Consider the following 26,736-nt stretch of genomic DNA (forward strand, 5'->3'; position numbering starts at 1 on the left):
TTGTTTTCAGATTTTGGAATATTGCATAGACTTTACTGATTGAGGATCCCCCAAATCCGTTTAGATTGTGGATTTTCGTACTAGGGATGCTTGACCTATATGAGGAAAGCCACCACTTCAGACCATATTTAGTCAGAGTGCAAGTGTCTAGTGAGTAAGAGTTGGGTGCAAGGTTCAGTCCACAGGGGTCCAGTGATAATGCTAGAAGGGAGAACAGAGCACCAAAGATCGGATTAGAAACCCCTGACAGCAGGGGTTCAGCTTTATTCACCTCTGCTCCCTCAGTCAGCCAAGTCCTGTGATGTTCTCCCTGTTGGGGCTGAGTGAATGTTACAGGCATCACACGGCACTCACTGGGAAGGGGTGAAGGTAGACTGAGATGGGAGAGCAGAGTAGGAATGTCAATTTTTAAAAGTTTTTTAAATTTATTTATTAGAGTAACAGATATTTTTTTTTTTCCATTCTCTGGCTCATTCCCCAAATACCTACAACAGCCAGGATCCAGTAACTCCAGCTGGGTCTCCCTCACAGGTGTAGGGAACCAAACCACTTGAGGAACCAACTATTGCTTCCTCCCAGGGTGTGCACTGCACGAAGCTGGAATCAGAACTGAAGGCAGTACTTGAACCCAGGAATTCTGATGTGGGATATGAGTGTCCCAAGGGCATCACAGTCACTGTGCCAAATGCCTTGTTCCTTAAAAATTAATTTTTAAATTCACAATTAAAAATTTTGTTTATTGTGTACAATGTTTTGAAATATGTATACATTGTGAAATGTCTAAATCACACAATACCTGTATTACTTCATTTTTTATGATGAAAACACTTAAAATCTACTCTCAGTGATTTTCAAGGGTAGAATATACTGTTATTAACTGTAGTCACCATCTTGTACAACAGATTGCCAAATGTCTGCCTGTAACATATTTTGATCCTTTGACCAACATCTCCCCCACACTGCCCCTCTGCCAACCTCCTAGAAACCCCTTCTACTCTGTGCTTCTTTTTTTTTAAAGATTTTATTTATTTATTTGAAAGAGTTATACAGAGAAAGGAGGAGAGGAAGAGAGAGAGAGAGGTCTTCCATCCACTGGTTCACTCCTCAATTGGCTACAATGGCCAGAGCTGAGCTGATCCAAAGCCAGGAGCCAGGAGCTTCCTCTGGGCCTCCCATGCAGGTGCAGAGACCCAAGGACTTGGGCCATCTTCTACTGCTTTCCCAGGCCATAGCAGAGAGCTGGATTGGAAGTAGAGCAGCCAGGACTCCAACCAGTGCCTATATGGGATGCCAACACTGCAGGTGGCGGCTTTGCTTGCTATGCCACAGTGCTGGCCCCTACTTTGTACTTTTATAAGTTCAACTTTTTAGATTCCACATATAAGTGACATCATGCAATATTTGTCTTCCTGTGACTGGCTTATTTTACTTAACATAAGGTCCTCCAGGTTCATCCATGTTGTCACAGATGTCAAGCTTTACTTTTTTATTCAGGCTGAATACTATTCTGTTGTGTGTGTATAGCACACTTTATCCATTCATCAGTTTTTAAGACACTTGGGTTGATGCTATGTCTTGGCTATTGTGACTAGTGCTACAATGAACGTGGAGGTGCAAGTCTCTTTGACATACTGGTATCGTTTCCTTTGGTTACAGGAGTATACTCAAACGTGGGATTCCTGGGTCATTTGGCAGCTATTTAAAAATTTTTTTAGGTGTCTCCACTGTTCTCCGTGTGGTTTACTGATTTATATTTTGACCAACTGTGCAAGAGTTCCCTTTGCTTCACATTCTCTCCAGCACTTGTTAACACTTCATATTTTTGATACTAGCCAGTCTAACCAGTGAGATGGTATCTCATTGCTGTTTGATTTGCGTTTTCCTAGTGATCAGTGATATTGAGCATTTTTTCATATATGTGTAGGCCAACTGTATGTCTTCTGAGAGATGTGTACTTAAGTCCTTTGTGCATTTTTTAATTGAGTTGTTTGTTTCTTGCCACTGAATTGAGTTCCTTGAGATTTTTTTAACAGCTTGGTTTCATTTCCAAACACAGGAAGCTCTTACTCCGCAGAAATGCATCCCTCACATCATCGTCCGGGGTCTTGTGCGCATCCGATGCGTTCAGGAAGTGGAAAGGATACTTTATTTTATGACGAGAAAAGGTCTCATCAACACAGGCGTTCTCAGCGTGGGAGCCGACCAGTGTCTTCTTCCTAAAGACTACCACAGTGTAGGTGGCTGTAGTTTTAGCAGTAACCCTGCCACCACTCATGACAAGTGCCAGTACATTCCTGTTACTAACACGAGTGAAAGTCACGTTAGCATTCTAAGACTTCAGAAGCAAGAGTTCTGTAGAATGTGTGTTTTTCCCAAGCCCTGCTTCTCCAGACTGTAGAAAAAGGAGAAGAGATTACAAAAGACAAGTACCACCATATTCTTTAGGAAAATTCCTTTCTAGGGACATGAGGAAAATACAAACTCTTGTTGCTTGGCAGTTAGTACCTTCTAGAACAACTGAAACAGAACATTGTTATCATTGCTGTCCTCAGAATTTTTTTTCTTTTCTTTTTAAAGAAATCTGTCATCATAATCGGGGCTGGTCCAGCAGGATTAGCAGCTGCTAGGCAACTGCATAACTTTGGAATTAAGGTAAGATTTTTTGGAATATGTAGGTGGAATCAGATGGTTAACTGCTTTGTGGGTCTAAATTTTCCAAGACTTAGAAATGAGTTCTGATTTTAGTGAAAAATGTCTTTACATTGGCCGGCGCCGTGGCTCATTTGGCTAATCCTCCACCTGTGGCACCCACACCCCGAGTTCTAGTCCCGGTTGGGGCACTGGGTACTAGTCCCAGTTGCTCCTCTTCCAGTCCAGTGCTTTGCTGTGGCCCGGGAGAGCAGTGGAGGATGGCCCAAGTGCTTGGGTCCCTGCACCCACATGGGAGACTGGGAGAAAGTACCCGGCTCCTGGCTTTGGATTGGCGCAGCGCTGGCCATAGCGGCCATTAGGGGAGTTAACCAATGGAAGGAAGACCTTTCTCTCTGTCTCTCTCTGTCTATAACTCTGTCTCTGTCTCTCTCCCTCTCCCTCTCTCTCACTGTCTAACTCTTGCCTGTCAAAAATAAAAAATAATAAAATAATAAAATTAAAATAATAAAAAAAGAAAAATGTCTTTACACTAGATCCTTTGAAATTGATTTAATAAGGAAAAGTAGAGGAAAAATACAAGACTACTTCAAAAAGTTCATGAAAAATGGAATTAAAAGATAAGTTTATTTGGCTGCAAAAAGTTTGAAACCCAGGGCCAACAATGTCAGGTAGTAGGTTAAGCCATCACCCGCGGTGCCGGCATCCCATGTGGGTGCTGGTTCGCGTCCTGGCTGCTCCACTTCCAATGCAGCCCCCTGCTAATGCACCTGAGAAAGCAGCGGAAGAAGGCCCAAGTGCTTGGGCCTCTGCACCCACGTGGGAAACCTGTAAGAAGCTCCTGGCTCCTGGCTCCTGGCTTTGGCCTGGCCCAGCCCCAGCCGTTGTGGCCATTTGGTAAGTAAACCAGGGGATGGGAGCTCTCTCTCTGTCTCTGTCTCTGTCTGTCTGTCTGTCTCTCTCTCTCTCTCTAACTCTGCCTATACAAATTAAATACATATTTAAAAGAAAAAAGGTTTGAAACCCATACAGTTTTTTCATAATATGCATTTTCAGGATCAGTGTTGTGGCATAATGAGTTAAGTCACCACCTGCAATGCCAGCATTCACCCATATGGGCACTGGCTGCTCCACTTCCAGTCCAGCTCCCTGCTAGTGCACCTGGGAAAACATGGAAGATGGCCCAAGTCCTTGGGCCCCTGCTCCTACTTGGGAGTACTGAATGAAACTTGGATCCTGACTTTGGCCTTGGCCATCCCCAGCAGTGTAGCCATTTGAAGAGTGAACCAGTGATTGGAAAATAGATATCTCTATGTCTCTTTCACTCTCTTTCTGTATCTATACCTTTCAAATATATAAAATCTTTTAAAAAATTAAATTTGAAAAAACAACAAAAAACATAATATGCATTTCCCGTAAACTTTTTGAAGACCCAGTTTTAGACTCTAATGAGCAAGTCAGAGGAAATACTAACTAGAGGCAGAAGCTCTTCACTGTTGTTAGTAACAAACAGAAATGACTGGGGAAGCCCAACAGTAGTTTGGAATTCACCATCTCCTGTGTAAAAGTTTCTGAAATAGCCTGTTTGATCCACTTAGGCAAATCAGGGACACCCTTTGAGTCTTATTCTATAAAAGGAGACCCTTTGCTTGAGAGACAGAGATATCTTCATCCACTTGTTCACTCCCCAAATGTCTGCAATAGCCAGGGCTGTGGTAGGCCAAAGCCAGAAGCCAAGAACTCCATCCTGGTCTCCCACATGGGTGCAGGGGCCTACGTGCTTGGGCCATCATCCGCTGCCTTCACAGGCACATTAGCAGGCAACTGGATTGGAAGCAGAGTAGCTGGTTCCTGAACTGGCAGTCTAATGTGGGATGCCATTATCACAAGCATCCTAACCTGCTACACCACACTTGCAGCCCCTGAATTTTTTCGAGTTTTAAAGTGCTGTACCTTTTTAAGGTAACTTATTTCCCCAAGATGGGATAGAATAACATACTGTTCCCTTGTTTCAGTTCAAAATTAGAGTAGACAGTATCAACACAATTTTAGTGATTCAGGGTCTATCATTAAATTCATTCAAATTTAGACTCCTGTGATTTGGTAGGTCTTAACATCTTTCTCCTTTTGCAAAAACTACTTATTTTATTAGGATGTTGGTTGTCACTGAAGCCCAAGGTATAAATTAAGTAGAATTAATCTTTTCATTATTTTCTATCTGGCTAAAAGAAATGACACTATTTTTTAAAATTTATTTTCATTTTTTATGTGAAAGGCGGAGAGACAATGAGAGAGACAGAGAGACAGATCTCCTTTCTGTCCACTGGGTCACTCCCCAAATACCTGCAACATTTTGGGTCTGGCCCAGGCCAAAGCCAGGAGCCCAGAATTGGTCTGAGAACCAGGTGTCAGAGATCCAGCTACTTGAGACATCACCTCCTGCCTCCCAGAGTTGTAACAGCCAGGAAGCTAGATTGGAGAGTAGGTGCTCACATGAGCCAGGCACTCCCATGTGAGATGCCGGTGTCCCAAGAGGCAGTTTAACTACTGAGCCAAATGTTTGCCCTGACACGTTTTTTCCACACTATCTTCTGTGCGAGATGATTTTTTAGAGACTATAAAAATTGAAAAGAGTTTGTGCAAGAGGTTTCCTGTTGATGGAATGGTAGCCTTGTCTTGGGTTACCTATATAGCCCACAAAAGAAACAGAGTTGGATTTATAGGAAATGTGCTTACATTTTGAAATATTTTCTGCAGATATTTCAGCTTTAGATATTAGGGCCACAGTTTGTTTTTTTGTGTTTTACTTGAGAATCCTACAGTTAATATTACAGGAAGGTTATTAATAGTTACCTAAAGTCTAGGGAAGATTTTTTTTAATCAGTCTTCCAAAAGAAGCTAGGAATAGATGATTTTGTGTAAAACTGCAGTCAGAGACAGAGGGTAGAACTATAAATCGTAACATTTTTGGTTTGACAAGGTGTGGAATTAGCCTGAGAAAGAACGTCCAGGACCCCTCTGACTCTCCCCTTCGCCTCTGCCTCTGATGAGGCAGATCCCCAGCAGACCAGCCCCACCCGGCTCACGGGTGTGAAATAGATTCCTCTGGGGAATCTGAGGGATGCCAAGTCGGAACACCGTAAACAATGTGAAGTAGTGCTTTGAGGGATCCAGAAATGAAAGGACTGACCTTGCAGTGAGTAGCACTCTCATACGTCCAAGGCAGCCCAGGGCAGTGTGGCACTTTGAATCCCGGGACTGCCGGCAAGACCTGCCTGTCCACTGGAGAGCAGCTGTCCTGCCACTGGTGTTAAATTTTTTTTTTTTTTTTATTTTTAGACAGGCAGAGTGGACAGTGAGAGAGAGACAGAGAAAGGTCTTCCTTTTTCCGTTGGTTCACCGCCAGTGGCCACTGAGGCTGGCGCACCGCGCTGATCCGAAGCCAGGAGCCAGGTGCTTATCCTGGTCTCCCATGGGGTACAGGGCCCAAGCACCTGGGCCATCCTCCACTGCACTCCCGGGCCACAGCAGAGAGCTGGCCTGGAAGAGGAGCAACCGGGACAGAAACCGGTGTGCCGGCGCCGCAGGCGGAGGATTAGCCTAGTGAGCCACAGCGCCGGCCCCACTGGTGTTAAATTTTTGGAGACAAAAGACCCTAAGTGTGGGACCAACCTGGTCAGGCCTGCACAGAGCGGTACATGCTTTTTTTTTTTTTTTTTTTTTTTTTTTTTTTGACAGGCAGAGTGGACAGTGAGAGAGAGAGAGACAGAGAGAAAGGTCCTCCTTTTTGCCGTTGGTTCACCCTCCAATGGCTGCCACGGCCGGCACGCTGCAGCCGGCGCACCGCGCTGATCCGATGGCAGGAGCCAGGAGCCAGGTGCTTTTCCTGGTCTCCCATGGGGTGCAGGGCCCAAGCACTTGGACCATCCTCCACTGCACTCCCGGGCCACAGCAGAGAGCTGGCCTGGAAGAGGGGCAACCGGGACAGAATCTGGCGCCCCCACCGGGGACTAGAACCCGGTGTGCCGGCGCCGCGAGGCAGAGGAGTAGCTAGTGAGCCGCGGCGCCGGCTTGCTCTTTTTTAAAATAATAGTTGTGTCGTATGGAAGTTAGGCCTATTTGCAATGCTGATGGAATTTTGCCATATTCATAGGTATTTCATCACAGAAATCACCTCCTTAACCTAGTTTTTAATTGTGTCTCAATTTTTGGAATACTATGTAGTAAAAGCTTTCAAGGTGTGCTTTATGTGTTAGTTCATCAGATATTATCTGAAAGGAGCCAATTTGAGGGGTTCCTCAGCGGACTGCTCACGTCTCTTAGGCTAGATTCTGGATTGATTGTCTGTTAACACTGTTAAAAATTTCATTTTCATTTTATCTGAAAGGCAGAAAGAGCAAGTGAAAGAGAGAGAGAGAATCTTCCTTCTGCTGCCTACAACAGCCAGGGCTGAGGCAGGCTGAGGCATCTTAAGCCAGGAGCCCACAACCCAATGCAGGTCTCCCTTGTGGGTGGCAGGAACCCAAGCACTTGAGGCGTCATCTTCTGCCTCCCACTGCACGCACCAGCAGGAAGTTGCATCAGAAACAAGGGAGCCAGAACTCCAGCTGGGTCCTCCAACGTGGTGCAACCTGATCAGCATCTTAGCTGTTGCACTAAACTTGTCTTCTCTGGTTGTTTGTTTGGAACATTTGCTTTGGCTTCGGTTCCCACTGCCTTCTGTTTAACATTGTTTCTGTAGAAGTCGAATAAATCAACTAAATCTGGAGGTTATTGAACAGTGTCCTTCTACATTTTTATATCAATGTGTCTGCTATGACTATCTGTACTATTTAGCTGCCCTGGTTTTCTTTTCAGGTGACTGTCCTGGAAGCCAAAGACAGAATTGGAGGCCGAGTGTGGGATGATAAATCTTTCAAAGGTGTCACAGTGGGAAGAGGACCCCAGATTGTCAATGGCTGTATTAACAACCCAGTAGCGCTAATGTGTGAGCAAGTGAGTTTAAGATTTTATTGTGTGCTTAAGAATGTTGGACTACCATAGTTTAGTGATCTGTGATTATTTTAAAATTTACTGTATATGGGTGAAATAGTCATCTTTTCATTTGATTATTGTTTATAGCCCTTGCCTGTATTACTGCCGAACTAGGTTCTTTTTCCTTTAAAAAAAAAATTGAAAAAATATTTTTATTGTGGATAAAGAAAAGCAAAATTGTTTGTGTGTGTGTAGTATTAATATGCTCTAAAGTGATAACATACAACAGTCCCTTTATCCCCTTTGCAGAGGAAGTAAAAAACAGTTACGCTCTGCTTTCCCAGGAAGGTAGAACGAGAAGGCATAGATGATTTTTTTCCTTCTTTTTTTCAAGAGCTTTTATTATATTTGTGTAGTATTTGCAGATCTCTTGATTACTTCACAATTCCATGGTTGTCAGATTTACCAGATAAAACTATAGGATTCTTATATTTGACATTCAGATAAACAAGTAATTTTTTAGTACAAGTACATCCCAAATATGACATGAAATATTTTGTGTGCGGTATTTGGTACATACTTATACTTTAAAAATATGCATTATTTATCTGAAAGTCTTATTTAACTGGGCATCTTGTCTTTCATCTGGCAACCTCATGTGGTTTCTTTGAAGACCTGGTAGCCCCAAGGTTTATTCTGAAACATTCATTGATGATAAATTCAATGTTGGCTTCAGTGTGAGTGTTTGCGTGTGTGTGTTCACTTACAAGAGGAAGTACAACGTCAGAGTAAGAAGGCCAGGTAGTGCATGCCTCTGAGTGTTAGCCCAGAAGGCAGAGTGCATGGCCTCAGTGCTGCTGCTGTCACCCTTACACTCCTGTGGAAGTAATCTGCTTTTCTCACTGCTCGCTATTCACCACTATGCACTTTCAGCCTCGATTTTTAGCTCCCAGACCTTCTTCTCCATGAGAGCTCTAATTTCAGTTTAGAATCTGTAAATATTTTTTCCAGGAAAAATTTTCACCTTCTTATTCTTATTATTTTGAAGCTTGGCATCAGCATGCATAAATTTGGAGAAAGATGTGACTTAATTCAGGAAGGTGGAAGAATAACTGACCCCACTATTGACAAGCGCATGGATTTTCATTTTAATGCTCTCTTGGATGTTGTCTCTGAGTGGAGGAAGGATAAGACTCAGCTCCAAGATGTCCCTTTAGGAGGTATGGGGAGAAATGTGTTCTGATGGCTCCATCCTCGTTTCGTGCTAACCTAAGATTGATCAGCAGTAGCATCGTTGGTTCCTGAGGTTGGATGTCTGCAGTGGGGATGGTCTCTGGGCAGTCCTGTTGTTCTGATGAATTCTCCAGTCTGCTCCTCAGAGGGGAACAGAAGTTCCCCAAGCACCCTTTACATGCTTGTGTGTGTAAGAACACACATGAGCCTTACATAATTATTTGTTTAATTTTAAATTTCCCAGAGGAACTTACTTTAAGAAGACGTGAGGTAAGCCCTGTGTGAATAAACTGTCACTCTGTAAAGTCTTTTCTAACTAAAACTCTGTGCCAGGATGTCTTCAATCTTCCTTTTTTTTTTTTCAATGCATTTTGCTTAAGGATTCAAGAATGTATATTATAATTTAAGAATTTTAATTCAAAATCTTTCATCTTTGGTACTTAAACCAGAGCTCTTTAGGAAATGGGACTGCCTACACTGACTTATTTCATACAAGTGCCAGCTGAGATTTTACTCTTTTGCTAGTTCTTTGTTTTTATTATTAAATATTTATTTATTTGAAAGGCAGAGTTGCAGAGAGAGAGAGATGTCTTCTGTCCTCTGGTTCCCTTCTCAAATAGCAATGGGCAGGACTGGACCAGACCAAAGCCAGGAGCCAGGAACTTCCTTTGGGTCTCTCACGTGGGTGCGGGGGCCCAAGCACTTGGACAGTTATCCTCTGCTTTCCCAGGTGTATTAGCAGGGAGCCAGATCAGAAGGGGAGCAGCCACAGCACCAGCCCTCTTTTTCTTTGTAAATTAATATTTATTTAACCTGTCTTGAACTTATTCAGTTCAACTTGTAGTTTTTGGAGACTTGCTGAAATTCCTTAACGTGTGAACTCAGTTTGGAAAATGTTAATTTGCTTCAACTCTGTGTCTCTTTGCAAGGGTTCTCAGTTCTCAGACTGATAGACATTTCATCACTATTGGGGATAAACTCAGTGGCAGCCACTGTCTTATTTTTATCCTCCCGCTTCCCTTAATTAACCCACCTCCTCTTATCCTTAGTAAGTGCTGGCTGAGAAACCATAAAACAGAACTTTATCAGAAATACCGGGAAGTTCACAAAGTTAATAGAAAACACAAATTAAAAGATAAATTTATTTTGGTGCAAAAAATGTTTATAATCCATGTATAGACTGTTCATAATATACACATTTTCTATGAACTTTTTTGAAGACCTCTTTCTATATACACGATTTCAAAAAGTTTTTGGACCAAAGTAAACATTTTTTAATTCCATTTTCTGTGAACTTTTTGAAGTGCCTACGTATATTCCAAACAGCAGGGAAACTTAATTAAATTCACTTCCCAAACCAAGTGGTAGGTTGTTAAATTTCCTGGCACCGAGATCAGTTGTCAGGCTGACTTGAAGGCTACAGAATTTGGTTAGTATTTTGCACCTTTGTGATCACTCACGTGGACTGGCATTTTCTTTACATTTCAGAGTCACCAAATAAAAAAGTTAGTTTGCCTTGGCTTTACTTTAAAAAAGTTATTAAGGAGGGCTTAGCAATACTTACTGTGTTCAGTAATTGTTTTATCTTATTAATAAAATATTAATGCATTTTTAAAAGCTTTAATAGTGCACACATCTCTACAGAGGTTATATCTATATCCTGCTAATCAGTCTCTCAGCTGTGTGAAATTTCACCTTACACATTGGTGAAAAAATACAAATACTTAAGAAGCTAGATTCCATTTCATACAGCATGTGTGCTAAAGCTTTTCAATATAATTAAATATAATTACATAGGGGTTCGGTGCTGTGGCGCAGTGGGTTAAAGCCCTGGCCTGAAGCGCTGGCATCCCATATTGGGCGCCAGTTCGAGTCCTGGCTGCTCCTCTTATGATCCAGCTCTCTGCTATGGCCTGGGAAAGCAATAGAAGATGGCTCAAGTCCTTGGGCCTCTGCACCCATGTGGGAGATCTGGAAGAAGCTCCTGGCTCCTGGCTTTGGATCAGTGCAGCTGCAGCCGTTGCAGCCATCTGGGAAGTGAACCAGTAGATGGAAGACCTCTCTCTCTGTCTCGACCTCTCTTTGTAACTCTATCTTTCAAATAAATAAAATCTTTAAAAAATAAATATAATTACAGCCAGCGCCGCGGCTCACTAGGCTAATCCTCCGCCTTGCGGCGCCGGCACACAGGGTTCTAGTCCCCTGTCGGGGCGCCGGATTCTGTCCTGGTTGCCCCTCTTCCAGGCCAGCCCTCTGCTGTGGCCAGGGAGTGCAGTGGAGGATGGCCCAGGTGCCTGGGCCCTGCACCCCATGGGAGACCAGGAAAAGCACCTGGCTCCTGGCTCCTGCCATCGGATCAGCGCGGTGCGCCGGCCGCAGCGCGCCGGCCGCGCCGGCCATTGGAGGGTGAACCAACGGCAAAGGAAGACCTTTCTCTCTGTCTCTCTCTCTCACTGTCCACTCTGCCTGTCAAAAAAAATAAAAATAAAAAAATAAATATAATTACATAAAAATTACATCAAAGCCTTTCTCAATCTGTTTAAACTTTTATATTTTGTTTTAACCATCTTAGTTCTTCCCCTTCCACAAGACTGGAGGGAAAATAGGAGCTCCATATCAGCAGGCAGGAATAGGATTGTTCCTGAAACACTGGAAGTGGCAAAAAGCCCAGGGGTCTGGGAACAAAAGCCCAGCACAAATTCAGAGGTCCCATAGACATCCTCCATGTTAGAATTTAGTGTAAGAACTGGAAATTTTGTTGTAAATATTTATTTTCATTTTTGTTTGAGAGACAGAGATCATTCATCTGCTAGTTTACTCCCTAAATGCTTGCAGTAGCCAAAGCTGGGCCAGGCCAAAGCAAGAAGCCAGGAAATTTAATCCAGGCCTCCCACTTGGGTGGCAGAGGTACCATTACTTGAGCCATAATTTGCTGCCTTGCGAGTGTAGAGGATCAGAAACCCAGCAAGAGTTCAATTCAGGCATTCCAGTATGGGATTCAATCATCCTAAGTAGTGTATTAACAGCCATGACAAATGCCTTCCCCAATAATTAAAAATTTTAATGAGAACTTGGAGTTATAAAAAAGAAAAAATGTTAACCAATACTCAGGTCTGTTTCTAGTCACACTTGGATTCTGTAATATTTGTGTTAGATGGTTGTCATCACTGGAAAAGTTAAAAGTAGTACACTAAGATGCTTCAGATGTGAAGCCAGAACTCTCCCGCAGCCACCCAAAAGGGAATGTGAGACAGTGATTAGAATGACTTTGCAGAAGTTACATAATTAAAAATTCCAGGGGTGGGTGTTAACAGACTGGTGAAAGTGCTCAAGTACCACATTGGAGTACCTGGATTTGATTTGCAGCTCTTAGATTCCAGCTTCCTGCTAATGCAGACCCTGGGAGGCTTAAATAGTTGTGTCCCTACACCTGGATTGAGTGCCCAGCTCCTGGCTTCAGTCCAGCCCAACCTGGGCCATCGTGCGCATTTGGGGAGTGAAGGAGCATGGTCTGTCTCGGTATCTCTGCCTCTCAAGATAAAAAGTTCCAGAGCGTGTTTATATTGATAACACAAAGAGAAGCTAGAGACTTGCAGTGTACCGGGGCATGCTGGACCATACAAGATAGATCTGGGGGAGTAGGGTGGCAGGGGGAGAGTGGGAGCAGCAATCCTACAGGGTTAGAGTTTACCAAGGAAAGATCTGGCAGTAGAGCCTGTAAATGGGCAGGTAGTTGTCACTTCTGAAAGGTTACCATGCGCTAGCCTTGCCTCCCCGTGGTTTTTGGAGGGAACTGACATTGAGGCTGACAGCTGGTGTGATGAGTCTGTAATGGCGCTATTCCGGTTGGGAAAGGTGACAGCCAGCAGTTATTCTATACAGGCCTCTTAGCTGACATGAGGTGGCATAGGAACCTGACTTCCAGGTGATGGCAGAGGGACCGGACAGGGATGCAGTCTTTTCTCTGTAAGTCAGGAGGATGTATATGTGCAGGGATACCTTTTCTGTATCTTAAGCAAAATAAGAGACAGTTTGTAAGCAGAAATGAAACATTTTTGAAGATACAGCACCCACAAGCTTTGTTCCCACGTGAAGTTTCACTTCCTGAGAGAAACCAGCTCTAAGAAGAGATGCTCTCCCTCCCGTTTCCTGGGGAAGAGATGTGGGAAGTTCTGGGTTTTGCCAAGTGAGGGAGGTTGGAAGCGAAGTAGGCGGAATGGAGAATCCTGTTAAAACTGTTTCCCCTGCTCTGACCCCTCCCCTTATAGAAAAGATAGAGGAGATCTACAAAGCTTTCATTCAGGAATCGGGTATCCAGTTCAGTGAGCTGGAAGGACAGGTGCTTCAGTTCCACCTCAGCAACCTGGAGTATGCCTGTGGCAGCAACCTCCACCAGGTGAGGTTGAGCCCGTGCAGCACGCCCTTTGCCAAGGTGTGTGCTGCACATCCTGTGTGTTTTGCATGTCTGAACGTTGAACTTGGATGGTTTGGGAAAACGGAAGAATGGTCTGCTGCCTGCGAGTGTGAGAGCCTGTGAAACCTGCAGTGGTTTCTTTTGTAAATATATTTTTTAAAGAGCAAGAGAAACCCTTAATGTGCCTTTGAAGCAAAGGAAGAACCAGAGAAAGCATTGATCTTGGGCGAACCTGGGTGGCCAAGGCCTTGCCCTTGGACCACCCGGTTTCCTGCCCTGTGCATGGGTCTTGCAGGCGTTCTGGGTAGCTGTGGAGTGTGAAACTGCTGTCAAGAAACCACAGTACCGCATCCTCGCCGTTCTGGTCTGTTAATCTAACTAAAATAAACATAAGCTTGTGTAACTCATTTAGCCAGCGCTGCCCCCTCTCCATCTTCAGTGGACACTCCACAGAGGAGTGAGTTTGTCCTCTTTGGTACCTTTTCAGTTCCATTTGATTCCAAGTACTGAGTGAAATCACACTGCATTTTTCTCAAATCCAGCTGGGTATCAACCTCTGTAGAGTTTCCATGTTGAAGACAGATAGTTGGCATATTTATAAATGGAGTTGACCAAATGCAGCCTTACGTCATGGAATTCTGGTTTGCCAGAGTTGTCAGTGTATAAAGTCAGCTTTTATTTTCACCAAGGATTGGTACCCACACTCAGATCACATAGACCTCTTGTTCTAAATGAAACTTTTCGGTGCATTACTGAGAGATTTTCTTCCCGTGGACACCGGAAACTACCTGGGCTTCTGTGTATTCCCCTCAATGGCCCAGGGGTTGGTAGCCCTGCCCTCCTGCCTTGGGTGGCCATCAGACTCAGGCTCAAGGGTTTTCACTTCTGAGTTCCCAACCTTTCCCATTGTTTCCTAGGTGTCTGCTCGCTCCTGGGACCACAATGAATTCTTTGCCCAGTTTGCCGGCGACCACACCCTGCTAACACCTGGCTACTCCGTAATCATTGAAAAGTTGGCTGAAGGGCTAGATATTCGGCTCAGATCTCCAGTGAGTATGGATGGCAGTGGGAGGCTCTGGCTAACCTTGTTCTGGAGGGAGGTGAAGTCCAGGGCCTGTGGCATACTCAGGAGACCACTGGAGGTTTTGACCTCAGCCAGTGTCTGCAGCTACTTTTGTGCTGTGGTCACAGCCCTTGATCATAGCATTGGGCCATGTCAGTTAGGGTTACTAATGTTTGGAAATAGTACTGGCCCAGGTGCATTGTCCTTAATCACAGAGTGTTCAAGTTGCTGCCAACCTCCCTAACCCAATGACATTTTCCCTTCAACTCTGTTCCAATGCATTTGTAGTGTACATTGCTGTAATCCTAGAGGTGATTATCTTCATACACATTTCAGTTTAAAATAATTTTCAAAGTTCTTTTTTAAATAATTTCTATTATGTTTATGTATTTGAAAGGGAGAACAACAGAGAGGGAGAGAAAGAGAGCTCTCTTCCATGCACTGGCCACAATGGCTAAATGGCCACAATGGCTGGGGCTGGGTCAGGCCAAAGCCAGGAGCCAGGAATTGCTGGTACTTGAGCCATCACCTGCTGCATTCCTAGGCAAATTAGCAGGAAACAGGATCGGAAATGGAACAGCTAGAAATTTAACTGGTACTCTCATGTGGGGTGTCAGCATCGCAAGTGGCAGCTACCATTGCACTACAATGCTGGGCCCTATATTTTCCAAATTTAACATTGCTTACACATTTTAAGTCCCTGAGTTCCACTCTAGCTATTGTTCAGATATTTAAATGCCAAGTAATGGTTCCCCATAGCCTTGGAAGTGTAAACTCACATCATAGGAGAATCAGAAAGGATCAGGATCACATGGTTCCATCCCTCATTGTCTTTCATAATTGCTTTTCCTGGGCAGGTGCAGAGCATTGATTACACTGGAGAGGAAGTGCAGGTCACAACTACTGATGGCGCCGGGTTTTCTGCACAGAAGGCAAGTGCTAGGATCCTGCTGGAGGGGGGCGGCGGGGGGGGGGGGAGGGGGGCTTGTCGAATTGCTGAAGAATTGCATGTCTCCACTGTATACATGTGCCCACCTGCTTTCTAACACTACACTTGCGGAGACTCATGGCAGCTGGAGTTCTGAATGGTGTACCTCAGGATTGAAAAGAAAAAGACATTTGGAATGGACATCTGGTGCGGTGGTTAAAACGCTGCCTGCAGGGTGGGCATTTGACCTAATGGTTAAGATGTCACTTGGGATGCCCACATCTCATGTTGGAGTGCCTGGGTTCAAGTCCTGGCTCCACTTCCCATTCTAGCTTCTTACTGAAAGTCTACCCTGGGAGGGTTTCTGCTACCCATGTGGGACACCCAGATGGAGTTCAGAGCTCCTAGTTGTGGTGTAGTCCAGCTCTGCCTGTTGCAGGCATCTGGGGAGTGAACCAGCAAATGAGAGATCTGTTTTGTTTGTGTCTGTCCCTCTCTCTCTCTCTTCTCAAAATTCAAAAATGTATAAATAATTACATGACCTTTAAAAAAGAAAAGTTTGGCAAGGATTATAAGCTGTACTCCATCCTGCAGTTAACTGTTAAAGGCTCTGAGAAATCCTGCACTAGAGAAATCATTTTACTTTAATTCTGTACTCCCCAAGTTTGTTTGTGGTTTATTGTCAAATCCTTCTCAGATCAAGCAGTTCTATGTTTTCAACTTTAAATTTTAAGAAGTTCTTTCATATGACCTGAACTTGCTGTACAAACTTGAGTAGGTGGACAGTACAGGTACAGCTGAATCCAGTACCTGAAATCACACTTGGATTTGTAATGTGTTAGAGAACAAAAGCACGTAATTGGGGTAGAAGGGAGTTAATAAGCCGTGAACATCGATTTCAATTTTAGTTATGTCTGAAGTAATTATCAAAAAATATCACTGCTGAACCATCACTGGTTCCTAGACTGGCTGTACTATCCGCTCTTCAGTTGTCTAAAACTCGTGTCATGCGCCCTGACGTTTGTAGTACTTGGGTTGTGTACATGGAGACGGCAGGTCTCGTGCATGAGCTGGGTGGTATCCTGATACCCCTGCCATTAGCCAGTCTTGGCTGCTCAGTCATGGGGAGGTGCTCACAGAGGTTGCAGATCCCTCCGCAGAGATACTCATTGAATCGGTCTGGTCATGTGTTTGAAGCGTTTGTGAAGGCTCAACTCAGCATCTGGTTCTTCAGCCCTGCTAAGGAATCTGAAGTCCACTCACTTGAGGCTCTACAATAGATTGCTCTCTCCTTAAAAAAACGCTCCTATTGCACCGTCTGTACTGGATGTGTACCCACACTTGTGAGTGAAGGCTTTCCAGCCCACCGGGGGAGACCCACAAACCTGTGCCAGGCCTCATTGGCTGCCTCCACTGCCAGCCAGCTTGAGTTCCTGACTAGAGTGTGTGGCCAGTTTGCCTGCTTACCCTAGTTCTTGCACTTTTGAAAGCTTTAAGAAAACATCTAGATTTTACTTATTTTCTCACAGTTCTTACATGCAGCCACTTCACAAAGTTAGGGAGAGAATGGAATTAGATGTTTATTTCGGTGCAAAAAAAAAAAAAAATGAAATCCATGCATGGTTTTTCATAATATGCATTCTCCATGAAAACTCTTTGAAGACCCCCTTGTATGCATGGATTTCAAAATTTATTGGCACCAAAATGTATTCTATTTTCCACAGACTTTTTGAAGTCCCTTTGTATATAATCAAACTGGGTAGTTGTTTTTGTGTGTATGATACTGGTGTTTTGGCTTGGGTTTTTTTTTTTTTTTTTTTGGTTGTATGATAGCTAATAGCTGTAAATACACTATAAACTTCTTGAATATAGAAGAAATGTTTTGAACAACTTGGAGCTTCCTTTGATCCTGGACATGGGGCTTAAGCCAAATAGGAAATCTCGGATGAGAGCCAGAGTAGATGTGGGAGAGCCCAGGGTTCTGCCAGGGTTTGGTCATCCTGGTGTGGTACCCGGCACTGCAGGTGCTGAGACGTAAACTCACTCTGGCCAGACTCCCTCACAGCGGTGGTTGTCAGCAGATGGCCAGCACACTCGCCTGGGATTCGGAAGGGATTATATGGCTTTTACTTCCCTGCCACCACCTCTGCTGCCAAAAGACAGTGGCCTAGGTGTTGGGTTCTGGTACAGGGTTAGTGGAGGCCCCTGAGTCCAGCGCTTCGGGACAAGGGAGCCGAGAGGCAGGGCATGTGGCCTGGTGCAGGTGGTTCTGTGGGAGGTTGATTCTGAAGAGGTGCCTCAGCTGTGGAGCCAGACACTTCCCACCTGTGTGGTGAGGGAGCAGCTCTGTGGTGGCCTAGTTTTTTGACTTTCAGAATCATTCATGAAGGCTCAGCTCGGCATCTGGTTCCTCAGCCCTATCAGGAATCAAATCTATCCACTTGAGACTCTACAATAGATTACTTTCTCCTTAAAAAAAAAATCATATTGCTTTATCCGATTATACAAATTGCCAGCGTTTGCAATGGTGTTATATCACTAAGGAAGCAAATTGACAAATCTTGGAAGTTTTGGTTTTAAGTATTACCTTAGTCCTTTAAGGTTAGTGGGATAAATATTGTCTCCATTTTATAGATTTTTTTTTTTTTTGGCAGAGATAAGTGGTGGGGCTTGGCTGCACATTAGTGTGTCTTAAGAGTGATATACAAAGTTTTTCTGATTCCATATGTAGTACTGGTTTTCACGACTGGGACCTGCTGACTCTTCTGACCTAGGAAAACTGAACCATAAGATGTATTTTATTTATTTGAAAGGCAGAGTGACAGAGGACAGAAAAGGTCTTCCATCCACTGACTGACTCCCCAAATGGCCACAGTGGCCAGGACTGGGCCAGGCTGAAGCCAGGAGCTAGACGCCAGAAATACCTTCTGGGTCTCCTATATGAGTGACACGGGCCTAAGCACTTAGACCATCTTCTGCTGCTTTCCGAGGGACAGAAGCAGGGAGCTGGATTGGAAGTGGAGCAACTGGGACTCCAACTAGCACTCTAACATGGGATGTCATCTTGGTGCGTGGTGGCTTAACCCACTGCACCACAACACTGGCCCCAGCTATAAGGATCTTAATGCAAATTTCTCTGTGTGGATGCCACTTCTGTTCAACCCAGGCTTTCTTGTGCTGTAAACAACCTGTACAATTGCCCATGGCAGCCCTTGTTCTTACCAGTCAGGGTAACAACATGGAATGTTGACAATCTCATGGCTGGCAACAGTGCTGAGGTTTTCCTGAAAATAAGCCCACAGAGCAGCTGTGGAGTTAGAGCCTTTTGCTGTGTGTTAACTGTGTTGTTTCCCACAGGTGTTAGTCACTGTGCCGCTGGCCATACTGCAGAAAGGTGCCATCCAGTTTAATCCGCCGTTGTCAGAGAAGAAGATGAAGGCCATCAATAGCTTAGGCGCAGGCATCATTGAAAAGGTGACAAGTGGCATTGGCCTCAGCACAAAAGGGGTTAAAATCAGACACAGGGAGTTAACTTCTGATGGGGGGGAAGGTGTCTTTGGAGCCAGGTAAAATTCAAAGATTTCCTTTTTGTTGGAGTCATGGTTTCTGAAGAATATAAAAGGCTAATTGCAAGCAAGAGGAGGAGAGCTGGTTGAGCTCTGTGACTTCTGACTTCAGAATAAATCCTGTTACTCGGAATTTGAATGTGCTTTAAAGCAATTCTCGATTCTTTCCCCTGCTTTCCTCGCCTGCCTTCCAGCCACTGGCCGCGGTGGGGACGGGGTTCACCTCCCCTGCTTTTAGTCTCCTTTAGCAGGGCTGGCTGTGCGTGGCAGGGAAGTGCGTGGCGGACGTTTTGCTTCCGATTAGCCTGCAGGTGGTCAGTGAGTTCCACCTTTGTGGGAGGATGGCGTGGAGGCTCTCGGAGCAGAGGCGGTGGGGGACTGGCGGGAGGGATTCGCTGTGTTGCTGTTTGGAACTTGTTTTTAGAGTAGAGCCACCTCTGGCTTCTCAGAAACTGCTCGATTGCCTGAGGTTCTGATAGCAAGAGACACTGAACCGTCTCCCTCTCGTTTGCCTTCCAGATTGCCTTGCAGTTCCCTTACAGATTCTGGGACAGTAAAGTTCAAGGGGCTGACTTTTTTGGGCACGTCCCTCCTAGTGCCAGCCAGCGAGGGCTTTTTGCTGTGTTCTACGACATGGATCCCCAGGTACAGATATGTGGGCAATGTGGCGTGCACTCACTGCTCAGAGCTTGGCACTCACACAGGCATCCAGCTCAAGAATGATTGAATACTGTGGGATTGCTTGATGTGTGTTCATAATTGGGCAAGAGGGGAGCACTGGCACACTTGCCTACAGACCCCCAATATTTGCCGCATTTTTTAAGGCACTACTGTGGCTTCTGAGACAGGCACTGGTGCTTGTAGAAGCAGTTATTTCAGGTTGACAGGGGCGTTCTTAGGGAAAGCCTATGCCAGCACCACAAACCCAGGGACTTCCTGAGGGTTCCCCAGTGAGCTGTGAAGGGTGGGATGTGGTGGTCCAGGGGAGAGGGTTGTGGTGTCAGTAGAGTGGAGAGGTAGGGGAGGAGGGAGGACGGACCTGCAACTTGAAAGCCAAGTGACTTCCCCTGTTGTTGAATTGCCAGCACATGAAAGAAGAGCAGCTGTGGTCTTCTGCTTTCACTTTCAAGAAACTCAGAGGTTTCACAGGACAGGGCAGGCGCTTGCTGCAGCAGATTAGATGCTGCTTGGGATGCCTGGGTACCATATCCAAGCGCCTGGGTTCAAGTCTTGCCTCTGCTTCCAGTTCTGGCTTCCTGCCAGTGCAAACCCCGGCAAGGTGGCAGGTGATGGCACAAGTACGTGGGTCCCTGACCACCTCTGTGGGAGACCTGGATTGAGTTTCTGGCTCACAGTTTATCCTGCCACAGCCCTGGCTGTGTCAGACATTTGGGGAGTAAACTAGCAGATAGGAGCCCTCTCTGTGTCTGCCTCTTGAATAATTAAAGAAAAATGATACAAGACTATTTTTAAAAAGTAGTTTTTCCATAGAAGCCAAGGGCAGAATTTCTTTACCATGTTAAGGGTTTCTTCCCATTATTTTTCCCATGGATCTCCCTTCTCAATCTCTACTTCTTAAACAAGGTTTGCTAAGTGAGCAGCAGGGGCCTCTCAAGTGTTGGGCCAGCAGGGGGCGGCAGAGTGGGTGTGTGTGTGAGAGGGGAATGAGTGTGGCACTGAGGTGAGGATAAGGGGCAGTGGGAAGTGGTGTGACTGGCTTTGTGCGACAAGCCCCTTGCTTCTTGGGAACTGGGCATCTGGAAGACTTCAGTGACCTCTTGTCCCTGCCGCGTCTCCAGAAGCAGCAGAGCGTGCTCATGTCCGTGATCGCAGGGGAGGCGGTGGCATCCCTGAGGACTCTGGAGGACAAGCAGGTGCTGCAGCAGTGCATGGCCACCCTCCGGGAGCTGTTCAAGGAGCAGGTCAGAGAGCTTCGATGAGAAGGCAGTGCCTGCTGTTCACTCTGATGGCTTCGCAGTGAAGTAGCCACTGAGCAGGAAGGGGTTACCTCCCAGTACTCAGGACCCACCTGAGTGTTCGTTGGGCTGCTTGAGCTGGGCCACAGCCTGAATGGCTCAGGCAACCAAAATCGTCTTGCAGTTCTAGAGGCTAGAAATCCAGAATCAAGGTGCCGGCAGGGCCGGTTTCCTGAGGACTCTCCTTGGCTTGCTGTCTCCTGCCTCCGTTTTCACATGACCTTGGCCTCTGCATGTCTGTGTCTTCATCTAAGACACCAGACTGGATCAGGCCCACCCTTACCCAGTTTAATTTCATTACCCAGTGAGGTCCCTGTCTCCAAATAGGAGTCACTGTGAGGCACTGGGGGTCAAGCTTCAACATGAGCATTGGGTGGCGGCTGGGGTTGGGGAGCACAGCTCAGCTCACCCTGGAACAGTGCCCGCCCTGTCCTTTTACACAGCTGTCTTCCTTTCTCTCCTCACAGCACGCACCTGCTCCCTTCTCTCCTAGGGATGGATGTAAAAAGCTCCTAGTTCCTATGGATTCTGTTTGCTCAACTCCTAGAAGCTTTGACTACTGTCCTGAATCGTCTTGTGCTCTGCATATAGACTTGCTCTTTTCTGTCTTCTTCAGTGCGTGCCAGATGCCAGCTGACCAAGTGGCACAGCCTGGCATCTTTATAAAGCCGTAGCCTCTGTCTTTCCCAAATAAGAAGTCACTGTGGAATTTTGAAGTCACATAGAGATAGAGGACATCCAGCTGGGGTACTGATTCCAGAGCAGAAGCTCAAGCTAGTGATGTGATTGTGTCACATTGGTCCCTAGCTGGGGCTTGTCTAAAAACTTGCCCTAAATTAGTGTTTGGAACTGAGCAGTTTCCAGAGAGGTTTTTCACAGGGATGCTTGTCCAAGGCCAGCTGACAAAACTATTTTAATGTGGCAAATGTGAAACACATCCTTGTCCTGTTCCATGGAGAAGCCTGTTAGGGATCCTGGCTCAGTGCCCTCAGCTTCCACTCTTCCTCCCTCCCTGTTTCTGGCCCAGTGACTTCTCTCCTGCCAATCTCTGCAGTTGGCCCAGGGCAGGGAGCTTGTGCCTGCAGCAAAGGGTGAAGTCCAGGTGTGTGGGTGTTGTGCAAGGGTGGGGCCTGGTAGTCTAAAGGGGTGGGGAGCACAGGGAGTGCTGCAGAGTGAACTCTGGTCACAGAGGGAGGTTCAAATGCCTACTTGATTTGGGTGGCACCACGTGTCTAAATCTCTTCTCTTATGACCTCTTTCTGCTGGACTCAGGAGGTCCCAGATCCCATAAAGTATTTTGTCACCCGGTGGAGCACCGAGCCGTGGATACACATGGCGTATAGCTTTGTGAAGACATGTGGAAGCGGTGAGGCCTACGACATCATTGCTGAAGAAATACAAGGAACCATCTTTTTTGCTGGTGAGGTATGGATTTTTACTTTTAATTAAAGTGGTATATGCCCAGTTAAAAAAACAGGTGAAATTGTGTTGAACTCAAAGCAGCAGCCTTCTCAAACCCTGTACTAGAGGCAGCATTCTTTACTCTTCCAGCTATTCCAGATTTTGTATTTGTGTATTTTGTGTGTGTGTATCATATGGGGCACCATAAAAAGTTCATGGTAAAATCCAACTTGAAGAAAGAATTCACACTGGTGCAAAGGTTTGAAAGCCATGCATGGTTTGTTAATAGTGCATTATTTTGTGTATTTTGAAAAGGAATTTTTATGCCAAGACACTTACTTTTGAGGCACAAACAGCATGGACATGATCACAGGCTCCCATCTGCTGCTGTACTCCCCAAATGCCTACAAGGCTGGGCTGCCAGAGCTGGAGCCAGGAGCCGGGAACTCAATTTACATCTCCCTTGCCAGTTGCAAGGGACCCAACGACTTGAGCCATCACCTGCTGCCTCCCAGGGTGTGCAGTAATAGGAAACTAGAATCCAAGCAGAGCTGAGGCTTGAACCCAGGTACTCCAATATGGAATGCAGGTGTCCCAAGTAGTATCTGAACTACTAGATACTGGGCCCCCCAAAAGTGATAAATTTTTGGCTTTATCTTCCGAGCATTTTTTCTCATGTTCTTTGGTAGTACCCTCTTCTTGCTTCATAACTTGTTTCTGAACTAGTTATTGGGGCTTTTGGCTGTTTTCCCTCCCTGCCTGGTTCCCTCAGGGTTCCTATTACAATTGTCTCTGCCTGCTACGTGTCCAAATGCCCAATCCTTGAAAGGCAACTTTGGGCCATGCATTTAAAAGAGCCAGCTGCTTTAAAAAATTAAAATTCCTTACTAACATGTGAACTTCCGTATTTTTGAAAAGCTACTGGAAAGCTCCAGCAACTGGTGGCTGGATCCCCAGGCCACCGTGGGAGTGTTTACTTTCTCTGTGTGGTGGAAGCTCCTTGCATGGGCATGACTGGGTTAGAAACTTGACCGGAAGTGTGTCTCAAGGCCGTGACTAAATGCTCTGCTGGCAGCGCCCACTGCAGCTGTGATCTCTAACCAGACGACTTCGACATGCTTCGGCCTGGGAAGTCAGCTCTGCAGGGAGAGCGTAACGGCTGCGTGCCTGGAAGCAGCTGTCGGCTGCTTCCACGAGGTGGCCATGTCTCTTGCTTTAATACAATTACTACTCACCTTCCTGGAAAAGCCTGTTTCTCTAGGTTACTGCTACTGCCACATTTATCCCCCACTAGTAACTGGGATTCCTACTGACCCCACCATTTGTTGACATTTTATGTTTTCCTTTCCTATGCAGCCATCCATTTATGTGACTTTTAAAAGATGTATTTGTTCGAAGAGATCTTCCACCTACTAATTCACTCCCCAAATGTTTAGAACAGCTGAGGTTGGGCCAAGCCTAAGCCAGGAACTGTCTGAGTCTCTCACATAGGTGGCAAGGGTCCAAGTACCTGAGACATCTGCTGCTTCCCCAGGTGCATTAGCAGAGAGCTGGACTGGAAGTGGAGGAACCAGGCCCCTGGCACTCATACGTCATGCTGGCATCACAGGCAATGGCTTAACCTGTGCCAGAACCCAGCCTCAATTTAGACAACTTCAATTCCACATGGAACTGCACCTGTTTCTTCTCCACATCCTGCTGTTGACCTCCACTTCAGCTACCCTTTCCTCTGTCCCAGATCAGCAATAACTAATCACAAATCATTAATTCAGGCCGTCTGCTTTCTTCTCCGGGCTTGCTTATTCTAGGTCCATTACAACCGTTCCTGGAAAGTGAGTTTTTGTTTTTTTTTTTTTTAATATTTATTTATTTAGAAGAGTTAGAGAGGTGGGGGGGGGAGAGAGACAGAGACTTCATCACTGATTCACTCCCCAAATGGCCATGATAGCTGGAGCTGAGCCAATCTAAAGCCAAGAACTTCATCTGGGGCTCCCACAGGGGTGTTAAGAGACCAAAAACTTAGGCCATCTTCCACTGCTTTCCCAGGTGCATTAGCAGAGAGCTGGATCAGAAGTGGAGCAGCCAAGGCTCGAACTGGCACCCATAGGGGGTGCTGCCACTGCATGCCAGGGCTTTAACCCACTGCAACACAGCACAGGCCCCTGTTTTCTTAACAGTCTTTACCTCCTCCTAATCCAGCAGCCTTCATGTCTTGCCTTATTGAGCTTAAGATCCCTTTGAGTAACTCTTAACCTTTATTATTTTGCTCTACCCAGACAGCAAATCTCCATCTCTGGATGAACCACAATTCATTTTTTTGCAGCTGTCACTGACTGTACCAGCTTCATTACTTATGATGGGAGAGACTCGTGTCTTGTTCATTGTATTAAGAAATGTGTGTGTGTAGGAAGTGCCACATAATACTTTGCAGACTGCTGAATATATTGTAGAATGAAATCAATGTGGCGAAGTCTGGCAAGAAAACCAGAAAAATAAAATACCAGAGATGAATGGTGTTGACATGAGTACACAGGAGTGGTACAAGTCTTCTAACTAAAGAAACATGAGCTTACACTACTATTTAATACCATTTGAATTCTTTATGATCTCAAATTATGCAATTATTTTTTACAGGCAACAAACCGGCATTTCCCACAAACTGTTACAGGGGCATATTTGAGTGGTGTTCGAGAAGCAAGCAAGATTGCAGCATTTTAAATAGAATTTATCTGGACCCAGCCTTCTATACCACAAATGGTAAAGTCTGAAACATGTTAAACCTCATTTTCACAAGGGAGAAAAACTCTGGAGACCAAAATTGCAATGTTACTAAGGTGATAAAGTAAATCCATTTCACCACTCTGAAAGCACCAACCCCACAATTCCTTATATGCACTTACATTTATTTGCATATTTCAAAATTCTAACTTGTGCTGTAAGTCTTCTGGATTTCATTATAAGGCAGAATACCTTAAATTGAGACCTTGGAATGATTCTTGCATGGTTGGCTGAGTAGTTTTCATACACTTAAGAACCCAAGTTCACCAAGCAGGAATCAATAACCAGAAAAAGCCATGAGTTTTTCTTCTGTGATTTAGCATCTTTACCAGTGGGCCTTAATATTTTTATACAGCACCACTTTTGAGCCTTTACTTAAAAATTTAGATAGAATTTTTTTTGATACAGCACAAATTTCCAGTCGAGGGTAAAACCAATTTTCGAGGCTATTTATAAATACTGTACATATTGCTTCCCATTACATGTTGTTCTAAAGAAATTTAAATTCAGATATCTTTTGTGATGAAATCTTTTACTTTTTTGCACACATTGGCAAAATAGCAAGTTTTCCTGTCCCTTCAACAGAAGAGTTACATTACTGGAAAATGGGTAGTGTAATCTTCATACTGAAGACACAGAATATTGGTTTTCCTTACAGCCAAATCTGAGTGGTAGCAACCTTTAAATGCCCGAATTTTTGGAAATCATTAACAAAATGATCTTGTAACAGTAACGTAGTAACTCCTCCCCAGGTATCTTTTTAAAAGCAGTTGATTCAGTCTCCGGGAATATTTTTTACCTAATTATGTTTACACTATTCCATAGGCAGGTCCACTGGAAAACTAAAGAAAAATGTGAGCTCTCCTGGTACGTTCTGCACATTCTATAAGCCATAGCTTGAAAGCCTAAGAACAAGGCAAACTACTACTTCTACTCATGACAAAACCATTGGTTTCAGGGTCTTCAAAATGCCTGTTCTGCCAGAAACTAATTCAATTTACAGGTTTTAATTCTTTCAGATGGGAGGAGGCAAGAATGACTATAGCCACTTTAAAAATATATTTTTTAAAGTTAAAGAAGTAGAAAAAGTATCTTAGGCAAAGAATGTGCAGTGAGTTTTAGAGTTGACACACACCCTCCACCCATGATATGACAAAAGCAAGCCAACATGGGAAACATTGGTATTTAGGCTGACTCACTGGTTTTGACTGGAAAGTATTCTGCATTACAATGTTTAAATAGCATGTGTTAAGTCTGAAGAAGCTCACAGTAAATTATTAGTTGCTGTGCTGCACTGCAAGCAGGGAGGAGTCCCAAGAAAGGATGGTCAATGTGTATCTTCCTGCTTCCAGTCACGTGCTTCATTTGACATCTTGTTTTGTTAAGGAACTATGGTACTTTTTCCTAAGTTACTCTGAATGTTTTTCAGTGTTGTCTGAAGATTTTGTAATTGAACTGCAGATCATGAATAGCTTGTTGTGTAAAACTGCTTAATAAAAACTAGACTCGTTTTTTCAAACTACCCTGTGTACTGCAGTGATGAACATTGCATTATCTCCATCTGTATACTTTGTCACAGGCATTACTACTTACCTTCTTGTAGCAAGTGATCACAAACAATTATTAAATTGGCAGTTTAACAAAATCCCTTTAAAATCGTAAGCTGTGGGGCTATTTCCTTTTAAAAATCCCGGCTCTGAAATCCTTACCCCATGGAGAAATGCTATCCAAACCTGTGTAAGTTAAGACATCAA

At 44.8% G+C, this 26,736-nt stretch overlaps 1 protein-coding gene and 1 long non-coding RNA gene across 5 annotated transcripts in view; one reads left to right on the forward strand and one right to left on the reverse strand.

The window, feature by feature from the left end:
• The window catches only part of KDM1B (lysine demethylase 1B), a 171,382-nt gene extending 144,878 nt beyond the window's left edge, over positions 1-26,504 (forward strand). For 2 of the 4 annotated variants that reach the window (XM_017350451.3, XM_017350452.3), the window contains 12 exons: positions 2,057-2,233; positions 2,578-2,652; positions 7,507-7,644; positions 8,672-8,843; positions 13,125-13,252; positions 14,188-14,319; positions 15,191-15,265; positions 18,619-18,735; positions 19,347-19,472; positions 20,627-20,749; positions 22,076-22,228; positions 24,839-26,504. In XM_017350451.3, the coding sequence (XP_017205940.2) occupies positions 2,057-2,233; positions 2,578-2,652; positions 7,507-7,644; positions 8,672-8,843; positions 13,125-13,252; positions 14,188-14,319; positions 15,191-15,265; positions 18,619-18,735; positions 19,347-19,472; positions 20,627-20,749; positions 22,076-22,228; positions 24,839-24,922 (1,500 nt within the window). In that variant the 3' untranslated portion in view covers positions 24,923-26,504. The remainder of the gene's footprint in view (positions 1-2,056; positions 2,234-2,577; positions 2,653-7,506; positions 7,645-8,671; positions 8,844-13,124; positions 13,253-14,187; positions 14,320-15,190; positions 15,266-18,618; positions 18,736-19,346; positions 19,473-20,626; positions 20,750-22,075; positions 22,229-24,838) is intronic. The other 2 variants (XM_070074314.1, XM_051832574.2) reach the window with 1 other exon arrangement.
• Positions 1,006-26,715, reverse strand: LOC138849702 (uncharacterized). The gene is made up of 2 exons (XR_011388752.1): positions 26,576-26,715; positions 1,006-2,392 (listed from the first exon to the last, which is right to left on the reverse strand). It is a non-coding gene; the product is annotated as an uncharacterized lncRNA (long non-coding RNA).
• Between the last annotated feature and the right edge of the window lie 21 nt (positions 26,716-26,736).

The sequence above is a fragment of the Oryctolagus cuniculus genome, chromosome 5, assembly GCF_964237555.1.
Source record: "Oryctolagus cuniculus chromosome 5, mOryCun1.1, whole genome shotgun sequence".
NCBI classification, from domain to species: domain Eukaryota; kingdom Metazoa; phylum Chordata; class Mammalia; order Lagomorpha; family Leporidae; genus Oryctolagus; species Oryctolagus cuniculus.